Source organism: Lolium perenne, chromosome 2 (assembly GCF_019359855.2).
Source record: "Lolium perenne isolate Kyuss_39 chromosome 2, Kyuss_2.0, whole genome shotgun sequence".
NCBI classification, from domain to species: Eukaryota; Viridiplantae; Streptophyta; class Magnoliopsida; order Poales; family Poaceae; genus Lolium; species Lolium perenne.
Window position 1 is genome coordinate 37441047 of NC_067245.2, and position 13537 is coordinate 37454583.

At 52.1% G+C, this 13537-nt stretch overlaps 1 protein-coding gene and 1 long non-coding RNA gene across 2 annotated transcripts; both read left to right on the forward strand.

The window, feature by feature from the left end:
* The first annotated feature begins 8436 nt into the window (after positions 1–8436).
* Positions 8437–9640, forward strand: LOC139835987 (uncharacterized). Its single transcript, XR_011751501.1, has 3 exons — positions 8437–8674; positions 8937–9476; positions 9578–9640. It is a non-coding gene; the product is annotated as an uncharacterized lncRNA (long non-coding RNA).
* Positions 9641–9652: 12 nt separating this feature from the next.
* On the forward strand, positions 9653–11446 carry LOC127328372 (uncharacterized). Its single transcript, XM_051354976.2, has 7 exons — positions 9653–9771; positions 9864–10064; positions 10149–10322; positions 10405–10755; positions 10840–10950; positions 11044–11172; positions 11249–11446. The coding sequence occupies exons 2-7, from the start codon at positions 9888–9890 to the stop codon at positions 11444–11446; spliced, it is 1140 nt and encodes a 379-aa protein (XP_051210936.2). The 5' UTR covers positions 9653–9771; positions 9864–9887.
* The last annotated feature ends 2091 nt before the right edge of the window (positions 11447–13537 follow it).

Sequence of the window (13537 nt, forward strand, 5' to 3'; positions counted from 1 at the left end):
GCGGAGCGTCGGAACCGCTTAAAAACTTGCATATGTCCCTAGCATATGTGCACAAGTGTGATGTAGGGTTTGGCTAACCTTGCATGTACCGGCGTTGACGATTTTCGCAGACATGGGCCAAGCACTTGGTGAAAATCCAGGATCTGTATGTGCAAACTCTGGTACGGCTAAAATGGAGCCTATTTTATGGTAAAGTAAGCCCAACCTATGGTTTCCCATGTACATATGTCCTAAACAAACCAAAGCAAATAAAAAAATCCATTGTTACACCGTCACACGGAGAAAGCTATAGGGGTAGATCTGCGGGGTCCCCGCCCTAGGGTTTCCGAAGATACAGAGATCAGCGGAGCGTCGGAACCGCTTAAAAACTTGCATATGTCCCTAGCATATGTGCACAAGTGTGATGTAGGGTTTGGCTAACCTTGCATGTACCCGGCGTTGACGATTTTCGCAGACATGGGCCAGCACTTGGTGAAAATCCAGGATCTGTATGTGCAAACTCCTGGTACGGCTAAAATGGAGCCTATTTTATGGTAAAGTAAGCCCAACCTATGGTTTCTCATGTACATATGTCCTAAACAAACCAAAGCAAATAAAAAAATCCATTGTTACACCGTCACACGGAGAAAGCTATAGGGGTAGATCTGCGGGGTCCCCGCCCTAGGGTTTCCGAAGATACAGATCAGCGGAGCGTCGGAACCGCTTAAAAACTTGCATATGTCCCTAGCATATGTGCACAAGTGTGATGTAGGGTTTGGCTAACCTTGCATGTACCCGGCGTTGACGATTTTCGCAGACATGGGCCAGCACTTGGTGAAAATCCAGGATCTGTATGTGCAAACTCTGGTACGGCTAAAATGGAGCCTATTTTATGGTAAAGTAAGCCCAACCTATGGTTTCCCATGTACATATGTCCTAAACAAACCAAAGCAAATAAAAAATCCATTGTTACACCGTCACACGGAGAAAGCTATAGGGGTAGATCTGCGGGGTCCCCGCCCTAGGGTTTCCGAAGATACAGATCAGCGGAGCGTCGGAACCGCTTAAAAACTTGCATATGTCCCTAGCATATGTGCACAAGTGTGATGTAGGGTTTGGCTAACCTTGCATGTACCCGGCGTTGACGATTTTCGCAGACATGGGCCAGCACTTGGTGAAAATCCAGGATCTGTATGTGCAAACTCCTGGTACGGCTAAAATGGAGCCTATTTTATGGTAAAGTAAGCCCAACCTATGGTTTCCCATGTACATATGTCCTAAACAAACCAAAGCAAATAAAAAAATCCATTGTTACACCGTCACACGGAGAAAGCTATAGGGGTAGATCTGCGGGGTCCCCGCCCTAGGGTTTCCGAAGATACAGATCAGCGGAGCGTCGGAACCGCTTAAAAACTTGCATATGTCCCTAGCATATGTGCACAAGTGTGATGTAGGGTTTGGCTAACCTTGCATGTACCCGGCGTTGACGATTTTCGCAGACATGGGCCGACACTTGGTGAAAATCCAGGATCTGTATGTGCAAACTCCTGGTACGACTAAAATGGAGCCTATTTTATGGTAAAGTAAGCCCAACCTATGGTTTCCCATGTACATATGTCCTAAACAAACCAAAGCAAATAAAAAAATCCATTGTTACACCGTCACACGGAGAAAGCTATAGGGGTAGATATGCGGGGTCCCCGCCCTAGGGTTTCCGAAGATACAGATCAGCGGAGCGTCGGAACCGCTTAAAAACTTGCATATGTCCCTAGCATATGTGCACAAGTGTGATGTAGGGTTTGGCTAACCTTGCATGTACCCGGCGTTGACGATTTTCGCAGACATGGTCCAAAAATAGGTGAAAATCCAGGATATGTAAGTGCAAAATCCCGGTACGGCTAAAATGGAGCCTATTTTATGGTAAAGTAAGCCCAACCTATGGTTTCCCATGTACATATGTCCTAAACAAACCAAAGCAAATAAAAAAATCCATTGTTACACCGTCACACGGAGAAAGCTATATGGGTAGATCTGCGGGGTCCCCGCCCTAGGGTTTCCGAAGATACAGATCAGCGGAGCGTCGGAACCGCTTAAAAACTTGCATATGTCCCTAGCATATGTGCACAAGTGTGATGTAGGGTTTGGCTAACCTTGCATGTACCCGGCGTTGACGATTTTCGCAGACATGGGCCAGCACTTGGTGAAAATCCAGGATCTGTATGTGCAAACTCACAGTACGGCTAAAATGGAGCCTATTTTATGGTAAAGTAAGCCCAACCTATGGTTTCCCATGTACATATGTCCTAAAAAAACCAAAGCAAATAAAAGAATCCATTGTTACACCGTCACACGGAGAAAGCTATAGGGGTAGATCTGCGGGGTCCCCGCCCTAGGGTTTCCGAAGATACAGATCAGCGGAGCGTCGGAACCGCTTAAAAACTTGCATATGTCCCTAGCATATGTGCACAAGTGTGATGTAGGGTTTGGCTAACCTTGCATGTACCCGGCGTTGACGATTTTTGCAGACATGGGCCAGCACTTGGTGAAAATCCAGGATCGGTTTGTGCAAACACCTGGTACGGCTAAAATGGAGCCTATTTTATGGTAAAGTAAGCCCAACCTATGGTTTCCCATGTACATATGTCCTAAACAAACCAAAGCAAATAAAAAAATCCATTGTTACACCGTCACACGGAGAAAGCTATAGGGGTAGATCTGCGGGGTCCCCGCCTAGGGTTTCCGAAGATACGAGATCGGCGGAGCGTCGGAACCGCTTAAAAACTTGCATATGTCCCTAGCATATGTGCACAAGTGTGATGTAGGGTTTGGCTAACCTTGCATGTACCCGGCGTTGACGATTTTTGCAGACATGGGCCAGCACTTGGTGAAAATCCAGGATACGTATATGCAAACTCTGGTACGGCTAAAATGGAGCCTATTTTATGGTAAAGTAAGCCCAACCTATGGTTTCCCATGTACATATGTCCTAAACAAACCAAAGCAAATAAAAAAATCCATTGTTACACCGTCACACGGAGAAAGCTATAGGGGTAGATCTGCGGGGTCCCCGCCCTAGGGTTTCAGAAGATACGAGATCAGCGGAGCGTCGGAACCGCTTAAAAACTTGCATATGTCCCTAGCATATGTGCACAAGTGTGATGTAGGGTTTGGCTAACCTTGCATGTACCCGGCGTTGACGATTTTCGCAGACATGGGCCGGCACTTGGTGAAAATCCAGGGATCCGTATGTGCAAACTCTGGTACGGCTAAAAGGGAGCCTATTTTATGGTAAAGTAAGCCCAACCTATGGTTTCCCATGTACATATGTCCTAAACAAACCAAAGCAAATAAAAAATCCATTGTTACACCGTCACACGGAGAAAGCTATAGGGGTAGATCTGCGGGGTCCCCGCCCCTAGGGTTTCCGAAGATACGAGATCAGCGGAGGCGTCGGAACCGCTTAAAAACTTGCATATGTCCCTAGCATATGTGCACAAGTGTGATGTAGGGTTTGGCTAACCTTGCATGTACCCGGCGTTGACGATTTTGAGACATGGGCCAGCACTTGGTGAAAATCCGGGATCTGTATGTGCAAACTCTGATGCGGCTAAAATGGAGCCTATTTTATGGTAAAGTAAGCCCAACCTATGGTTTCCCATGTACATATGTCCTAAACAAACCAAAGCAAATAAAAAAATCCATTGTTACACCGTCACACGGAGAAAGCTATAGGGGTAGATCTGCGGGGTCCCCGCCCTAGGGTTTCCGAAGATACAGATCAGCGGAGCGTCGGAACCGCTTAAAAACTTGCATATGTCCCTAGCATATGTGCACAAGTGTGATGTAGTGTGATCTGGGAATCCCACCCGCTTCCTGCGGTGCCCGCGAATCCGCTGAAACTGACCGGATTTGAACTGGGGCGACACTTTCCTTCGCTCAATAAAAGGAGGGAAAAATGGTTTTAGGTCTATGACGCGTCATTTTATGTGCTAAATGTTTTCCGTTTCGCGCGTTGGCGGACGGGTGCAACCGCGCGCCCGGTACGGCCATACCGCATGTCCCGGCGGCCCCGTTTTGCGCAGTTGGCGAAGCAAACGGAGCCAAAAAATCGAGCGGAGCCGCGTGGCGTCATTTTATGTGTCCTAGAAACCACTGCAAAAGACGGAACTGGGATACGGCAATTATCTTGGAGAACCCTTCACGAACAGGGCTATCTCGTCCGGAGTTCTATGGCTTTTAGGGGAAATGAGTAGGAAACGGCCCGTTTCACCACATAGTTTGTCGGAACGAGGCCATATTTGGCACGTGCGTGGGCCTTTGGATGGGAAGCAAGGCCCCGGTCGCGGATTTCCAATCTGAACCACGGGCGACGGTTTTTCCATTTTTGGGGTGCCGGAAGGGCTTTTTTTTGTGAAGCAGCTACATGGTGCGCATTTCAGTATCGCGCGGGACCTCCGAGCGCAGCAATGGATACCTCCTACGCACCACCTATCACATGCCATATGCGCGCGGAAGCCATCTGGGAATCCCACCCGCTTCCTGCGGTGCCCCGCCGAATCCGCTGGAAACTGACCGGATTTGAACTGGGGCGACACTTTCCTTCGCTCAATAAATGGAGGGAAAAATGGTTTTAGGTCTATGACACGTCATTTTATGTGCTAAATGTTTTCCGTTTCGCGCGTTGGCGGACGGGTGCAACCGCGCGCCCGGTACGGCCATACCGCATGTCCCGGCGGCCCCGTTTTGCGCAGTTGGCGAAGCAAACGGAGCCAAAAAATCGAGCGGAGCCGCGTGGCGTCATTTTATGTGTCCTAGAAACCACTTTGCAAAAGACGGGCGGGATACGGCAATTCACTTGGAGAACCCTTCACGAACAGGGCTATCTCGTCCGGAGTTCTATGGCTTTTAGGGGAAATGAGTAGGAAACGGCCCGTTTCACCACATAGTTTGTCGGAACGAGGCCATATTTGGCACGTGCGTGGGCCTTTGGATGGGAAGCAAGGCCCCGGTCGCGGATTTCCAATCTGAACCACGGGCGACGGTTTTTCCATTTTTGGGGTGCCGGAAGGGCTTTTTTTTGTGAAGCAGCTACATGGTGCGCATTTCAGTATCGCGCGGGACCTCCGCGCAGCGGTAGGATACCTCCTACGCACCACCTATCACATGCCATATGCGCGCGGAAGCCATCTGGGAATCCCACCCGCTTCCTGCGGTGCCCCGCCGAATCCGCCTGGAAACCGACGGATTTGAACTGGGGCGACACTTTCCTTCGCTCAATAAATGGAGGGAAAAATGGTTTTAGGTCTATGACACGTCATTTTATGTGCTAAATGTTTTCCGTTTCGCGCGTTGGCGGACGGGTGCAACCGCGCGCCCGGTACGGCCATACCGCATGTCCCGGCGGCCCCGTTTTGCGCAGTTGGCGAAGCAAACGGAGCCAAAAAATCGAGCGGAGCCGCGTGGCGTCATTTTATGTGTCCTAGAAACCACTGCAAAAGACGGAACTGGGATACGGCAATTATCTTGGAGAACCCTTCACGAACAGGGCTATCTCGTCCGGAGTTCTATGGCTTTTAGGGGAAATGAGTAGGAAACGGCCCGTTTCACCACATAGTTTGTCGGAACGAGGCCATATTTGGCACGTGTGTGGGCCTTAGGATGGGAAGCAAGGCCCCGGTCGCGGATTTCCAATCTGAACCACGGGCGATGGTTTTTCCATTTTCGGGGTGCCGGAAGGGCTTTTTTTTGTGAAGCAGCTACATGGTGCGCATTTCAGTATCGCGGGACCTCCGCGCAGCGGTAGGATACCTCCTACGTACCACCTATCACATGCCATATGCGCGCGGAAGCCATCTGGGAATCCCACCCGCTTCCTGCGGTGCCCCGCCGAATCCGCTGGAAACTGACCGGATTTGAACTGGGGCGACACTTTCCTTCGCTCAATAAATGGAGGGAAAAATGGTTTTAGGTCTATGACGCGTCATTTTATGTGCTAAATGTTTTCCGTTTCGCGCGTTGGCGGACGGGTGCAACCGCGCGCCCGGTACGGCCATACCGCATGTCCCGGCGGCCCCGTTTTGCGATTGGCGAAGCAAACGGAGCCAAAAAATCGAGCGGAGCCGCGTGGCGTCATTTTATGTGTCCTAGCAACCACTGCAAAAGACGGAACTGGGATACGGCAATTATCTTGGAGAACCCTTCACGAACAGGGCTATCTCGTCCGGAGTTCTATGGCTTTTAGGGGAAATGAGTAGGAAACGGCCCGTTTCACCACATAGTTTGTCGGAACGAGGCCATATTTGGCACGTGCGTGGGCCCTAGGATGGAAAGCAAGGCCCCGGTCGCGGATTTCCAATCCGAACCACGGGCGACGGTTTTTCCATTTTCGGGGTGCCGGAAGGGCTTTTTTTTGTGAAGCAGCTACATGGTGCGCATTTCAGTATCGCGCGGGACCTCCGCGCAGCGGTAGGATACCTCCTACGCACCACCTATCACATGCCATATGCGCGCGGAAGCCATCTGGGAATCCCACCCGCTTCCTGCGGTGTCCCGCCGAATCCGCTGGAAACTGACCGGATTTGAACTGGGGCGACACTTTCCTTCGCTCAATAAATGGAGGGAAAAATGGTTTTAGGTCTATGACGCGTCATTTTATGTGCTAAATGTTTTCCGTTTCGCGCGTTGGCGGACGGGTGCAACCGCGCGCCCCGTACGGCCATACCGCATGTCCCGGCGGCCCCGTTTTGCGCAGTTGGCGAAGCAAACGGAGCCAAAAAATCGAGCGGAGCCATGTGGCGTCATTTTATGTGTCCTAGAAACCACTGCAAAAGACGGAACTGGGATACGGCAATTATCTTGGAGAACCTTTCACGAACAGGGCTATCTCGTCCGGAGTTCTATGGCTTTTAGGGGAAATGAGTAGGAAACAGCCCGTTTCACCACATAGTTTGTCGGAACGAGGCCATATTTGGCACGTGCGTGGGCCTTAGGATGGGAAGCAAGGCCCCGGTCGCGGATTTCCAATCTGAACCACGGGCGACGGTTTTTCCATTTTCGGGGTGCCGGAAGGGCTTTTTTGTGAAGCAGCTACATGGTGCGCATTTCAGTATCGCGCGGGACCTCCGCGCAGCGGTAGGATACCTCCTACGCACCACCTATCACATGCCATATGCGCGCGGAAGCCATCTGGGAATCCCACCCGCTTCCTGCGGTGCCCCGCCGAATCCGCTGGAAACTGACCGGATTTGAACTGGGGCGACACTTTCCTTCGCTCAATAAATGGAGGGAAAAATGGTTTTAGGTCTATGACGCATCATTTTATGTGCTAAATGTTTTCCGTTTCGCGTGTTGGCGGACGGGTGCAACCGCGCGCCCGGTACGGCCATACCGCATGTCCCGGCGGCCCCGTTTTGCGCAGTTGGCGAAGCAAACGGAGCCAAAAAATCGAGCGGAGCCGCGTGGCGTCATTTTATGTGTCCTAGAAACCACTGCAAAAGACGGAACTGGGATACGGCAATTATCTTGGAGAACCCTTCACGAACAGGGCTATCTCGTCCGGAGTTCTATGGCTTTTAGGGGAAATGAGTAGGAAACGGCCCGTTTCACCACATAGTTTGTCGGAACGAGGCCATATTTGGCACGTGCGTGGGCCTTAGGATGGGAAGCAAGGCCCCGGTCGCGGATTTCCAATCTGAACCACGGGCGACGGTTTTTCCATTTTCGGGGTGCCGGAAGGGCTTTTTTTTGTGAAGCAGCTACATGGTGCGCATTTCAGTATCGCGCGGGACCACAGCTAAGCGTTAGGATACCACAGACGTACCACCTAACACATGCCATATCCGCGCGGAAGCCATCTGGGAATCCCACCCGCTTCTGCGGTGCCCCGCCGAATCCGCTGGAAACTGACCGGATTTGAACTGGGGCGACACTTTCCTTCGCTCAATAAATGGAGGGAAAAATGGTTTTAGGTCTATGACGCGTCATTTTATGTGCTAAATGTTTTCCGTTTCGCGCGTTGGCGGACGGGTGCAACCGCGCGCCCGGTACGGCCATACCGCATGTCCCGGCGGCCCCGTTTTGCGCAGTTGGCGAAGCAAACGGAGCCAAAAAATCGAGCGGAGCCGCGTGGCGTCATTTTATGTGTCCTAGCAACCACTGCAAAAGACGGAACTGGGATACGGCAATTATCTTGGAGAACCCTTCACGAACAGGGCTATCTCGTCCGGAGTTCTATGGCTTTTAGGGGAAATGAGTAGGAAACGGCCCGTTTCACCACATAGTTTGTCGGAACGAGGCCATATTTGGCACGTGCGTGGGCCCTAGGATGGGAAGCAAGGCCCCGGTCGCGGATTTCCAATCCGAACCACGGGCGACGGTTTTTCCATTTTCGGGGTGCCGGAAGGGCTTTTTTTTGTGAAGCAGCTACATGGTGCGCATTTCAGTATCGCGCGCAAATAGAAATTGGTCTTGAGGACCTCGAGAACGAGGCACATCTTCATGGTGAAACAGTGGTGGACCTAAAGGACATACAAATGCTCACCAAGTTACATGAGGGCAATGGGTTCAATGATGAGACTCCACCGGACATTCCCACCCAACCTCATTACTCACATGATACTGATAGTGATAGTGAAAATGAGAACCCAATGCCTCGTTATGAGAACCCAATGCCTCATTATGATAGTGATGATTCGAGGTGAGGGTCCTTTATGCCTTTATGCTTAGTATCTATTTTTCCATATGCTTCTTATACTTAGTATTTATTTTTCAATATGCTTCTTATGCTCAGTATCTATTTTTCAATATGCTTCTTATGCTTAGTATCTATTTTTCAATATGCTTCTTATGCTTAGTATCTATTTTTCAATATGCTTCTTATGCTTAGTATCTATTTTTTGCTTAGTGTCTACATTTTATTAAGGCATGAATGCTTACTTGTTTACTCTTTGTCAATGCAGGTGATTGATCAATATGAGCGGAAGCAAGCAATCCATGAACTCCATTTTGAAGAGTATGAGCCAACAGAAGTTCACCGGGACCACTAGAAGTGGAAGACCAACGCGTGCCAGCTCGCGTTACGCGGACGATGACACGGGTGGAGTTGGAGGTGGAGGTGTAGGTGGAGGTGGAGGACGTGGTGGAGGTGGAGGACGAGGTGGAGGTGGAGGACGAGCTGGAGGACGAGGCGGAGGCGGAGGTGGAGGACGAGGACGAGGTGGAGGTGGAGGACGAGGACGAGGTGGAGGTGGACCTTTCCTTGGTGACATACCCTCTGCTTCTGGCGACGTGGCTTCCCAGTCCGCTCACACACAGTCTACTGAGGGGGAGATGGAGGTGGAGATGGAGGTGGAGATGGAGGTGGAGGGGCAGGACGAGGAGGCGGAGAGGGAGATGGCGCCGAAGAAGTTGCGCATTCGTGGTGAAGCGCAAGTCCCTGATGAGAGGAGGGAGCCTACTAGCCAGGATGCGAAAGCCCTCATCATCCCGAACGAAAAAGAGTAAGTTTAATTTTGAACATTTAGATTCATTTTGCTATGTACTAATGTTTTCATTATTGTGCATAACTGATTGGCATACTAATGTTTTGATTATTGTGCAGCAATTGGACATATGACAAGGGGGTTCGCCAGCCGTCGAGCATGATTGGAGCTCTTATTAGGCAAGATCTGGCCGGGCTTTTACACTCCGGTCCCCGGCGGCGAGAAGAAGCTAGCCGAGACTTGGGCGGACTATGAGGCAGCTCCTTGCCCGGGCTTTGGGACAGCTTCTGACGCCGTGTACACCAAGTTTTGGGTAAAGCATGCTTCTCGAGTTTACTTCATAGTTGATGACCACACTATGCTAACTCATGTCTCTCTCACAATTATTCTTATGCATGATTGCAGACCCATTATAAGGTGCCTGATGATATGGTTGAGCAAGGGAGGGCGGTACTGACTAGGGCTTGTCAGAGGTTGACAAGGCAACAGTGGTACAATCAGAAGCATACCTGCATCGGGCACTTCAAGGCTGAGCAGGGCACGAGGGTCAAGAAAGCTGACAATATCAGGGACGATCCTCAGATGACAAAGGAAGATTACTTCAAGGTAAGTAAATATTCAATGAGACTCTATGTTGCTGCATAGTTGGGATTGCATTATGTGTTCTTCAAATGAGTTTTGGTTTTTCAGGTTATGCCCCTATGGTGCGAGAATAAGGAAGACGCATTTGAGGCCTTGGTAGCGAGGTGGGTTGGCGAAGACGCCGACTTCAACGCCAAGAGCGCGCGCAACAAGGCAAACCGGGGCACTGGAGGAACACACAGTGCGGGAAGCCGCAGCACTGAGCGCTACAGGAAGCACAAGGTACATATATACATGGAACAACTTGCATTTATTTCCCCTCATATTACTACTTGATACACATAACATTTATCTTGCTGTGCAGGAGGCGGAACTCGGGGAGCCTCTCACCGAGGTGGGAGGGTGGCAGAAGATGAAGCTGAAGCAGCCCGATCTGAGCCAGCCTCAGCCCTCGCTGCCCGAGTACTTCGGCTATGCCGAAGAGGAGTTGGAGAAGTACTGCTCGGTGTTCAAGGGTCTTCATCCGGAGGTGGATGATCCTATTGAGCAGGAGACCGACTTGACGGCGATTATGGTGGCGGGGAGCGGCGCGGAGCATGGCCGCACGAAGCTTCTTAGTGGGGTGATCAAGCCGCAGAGGACCCTCACGCAGATCAGGTCTACCCTCACCACCGGCGACCCACCGGTCGCGCCTCCTCGACACCGTCGTACGGATGTAAGTTTTCTCATTTCCATCTTCTTTCCAACATTCATCCCTGAATGGCTAAATTGACATGACTCCTTTTCTTGGAAATTGTAGGCTCACTTTGAGGCCGCCTACGCGGCCGCTTATGAGAACTATTTGACGGTTGTAGCAGAGTGGGACCTCAAGAGAGCGGCTTGGGAAGAGTACCAGGAGGCGACGAGTCGTGTAAGTTCCAATCTTTTATGGTTCGAAGACATGACAAGTCCCACCTCCCCTTTTTTTATATCTGCGGCGCTTGACATCTAAACTATCATGCAGGCGGTCAGGACGTTCTTCCAGACTGGAGAGAGGATCGCACTTCCGGCCGAGGAGCCAGCTAGGCCGGGGCCGACTCCAGTGTGCCCATCGAGGGAAGCTTTCGCGGCCACATACTACGCACGGACTCCGGTAAGTCCTGTGCCTAACCAGTTCTCACCGCTTTCCTTTCCCATGTGTAAGATGCTAACTCTTGTCAAACATGTAGGGCACGGGAAGTTCGCGGAACCGACCCTCTCCTGGTTCGTCGCGCGAGGGCACACCGATGCACCCCGGCCGCCATTCTCCCGGTGCTTCAGGGTTTTCACCTGCTGGCGATGGTTCAGGCCATGGTTCTACTTCGGTCTACCTCGACAAAGGCCGGACGCCTGAATTTACGAGTCGGGAACCTGGTTGGACCCCCTGATCTTAGTTTCCCTTATAGGTGTCTAGCGGGTGTGCGTCGATCGTGTGTGCCATGTGTCGACGATGTATGATGATTGTGTGTGCTACATGACACATATTTGTATCACGATGATGTTGTTGCTACATTTGATGATGATTATGTGCTGTGCAACATTTGTGATGCATTTGAATGTATATTACTGCTATATATGCTGTGCGTGCTGTGCTGGGCCAGGAAATGCAGCCGGAAACCAAATGGTATGGTCTAGCCGTCGGCACAGCCCCCTGGACGTGCCAAATGGCAGGGGCTGTGCCGACGGCTATGCCGTCGGCACAGAAAGGGTGCGCCCAGCGGCAGCGCGGAGCGGGCGGCAGCGCGTCTGGGCCGAAGGACCTGGGCCGACGGCTTGGCCGTCGGCACAGGAGCAGGGGCGTGGACGCGTGGCAGCCTCTGGTCCTCCGATGGCAGCATCTGGGCCGACGGCTTGGCCGTCGGCACAGCAGCAGGGGCGTGGACGCGTGGCAGCCTCTGGTCCTCCGATGGCAGTGTCTAGGCCGACGGCTTGGCCATCGGCACAGTACCTCCCTTGACCTAACGGCCGTTAGACGCTCCGCGGGCCCCACGTTGACTGTGCCGACGGCTACTGTGCCGACGGTGTCGTTTAACCGTCGGGCTGGCGTCTGTGCCGACGGCAAAGGCTGGGCCGACGGTGAGCCAGTCTGTGCCGAGGCGATTTTGTGCCGACGGCGGTGTGCCGACGGCGGCCGTCGGCACAGACGTGGGCCGACGGCAGGTGATGCTGTGCCGACGGCCGCCGGCCGTCGGCCCCTCGGCTGGTTCCCGTAGTGATTGCTAGTGAACCAGCTTGTGATTGAGTCGTTCTCACACATGGCTACATCATCGATAAGCCATCAACAACATGGACACACAGCAAAAACCCTCAACTCAACCGGCCCGAGAATCTCGATCGGGCCACACGCAAACTCCATGACAAAAACACACACACGCAACAAAAGCAACGTTAGCTTTGCAACGCCCATGGACCACGGCTTCATGCATGTATGAGGAAAGGCGCGTAAAAGGCTGTGAGGCTGTTGTCTTAGCAAAGAGTAGCAAGTTTCTCAAAAATGGAAACCGTGGTAAATGACAAGAGGTATGCTATAGCAGCTAGCAGCACGCGCGGTAGGAGGAAAGACTAACGCATGTCCACATATCTAGTGCTAGACACCCTGATTCAAGTGGTGGATGAAATATCTATACTGTACAACAATTCTAGTCCACAGAAATTATCCGCGTATGAGAGCCCACAGGAATTAACCAGTGTATCTCTGGTAATCTGGTTCACCACCAGTCATGCTCGTCCTTACTCCCGGGCAAAAAGGGTTCGTACGTGCCGGGCGAAGCAGAATGAGAAGGCGTGCCACAGTCTATTCGTAGTTTTTGCAAGGCAGGTGGCCTCTCAGAGGAGTTAGCGCATCTAAAGCAGCGTTCTCCAAAGCACCGCGCTGAACATTTTTCTGTTTCCAGTCGCGCACCGAAAGACCCTTTCCATCCGGCGCGATCTAATACGGTGTACGGCGTCTCGAGCCCAACCCCGGTCCATAGGGGACGTTTCTGGCACGCCGGACACAACGAGAAGCGAGACGCGGAGTGACGGGCCTGATGCGTCATTGACACATAAATCTAAAACCCGTCGCCTACCTCTCTGGTCAAGCGACGTTAAGGGCGCCCAGCTTCGGAGGCCAACATACTCGTCCTCCTTGAACACTTCTTCCTCGGGGCCGGCGCGGTCGACGTCTTCCTTGCAACGCGAGGTGAAGGAGGAGCCTGAGTACACGACGCCGCCCGCGCTTCGAAGGCGCGGTAGCAGCAGCATCACCATCCACTAGTGGAGAACATGTCTATAGTCGTGGGCCGTAAGCGCCTTTTGTTGCGGGCGGTGAGCCGCGACAACGGAGGCGGGACAAAAGGGCCTCTACGTGGCATACCTTTTTGTCGTGGGTCGTAAGACCACCCGCGACAAAAAAGGCCTCTACGTGGCGCGCGCAGAACGCTGCTACTTTAGGGTTTGACGGGGTGCAGCCCCCCCCCCCCCCCCGCCACCGGCACCGC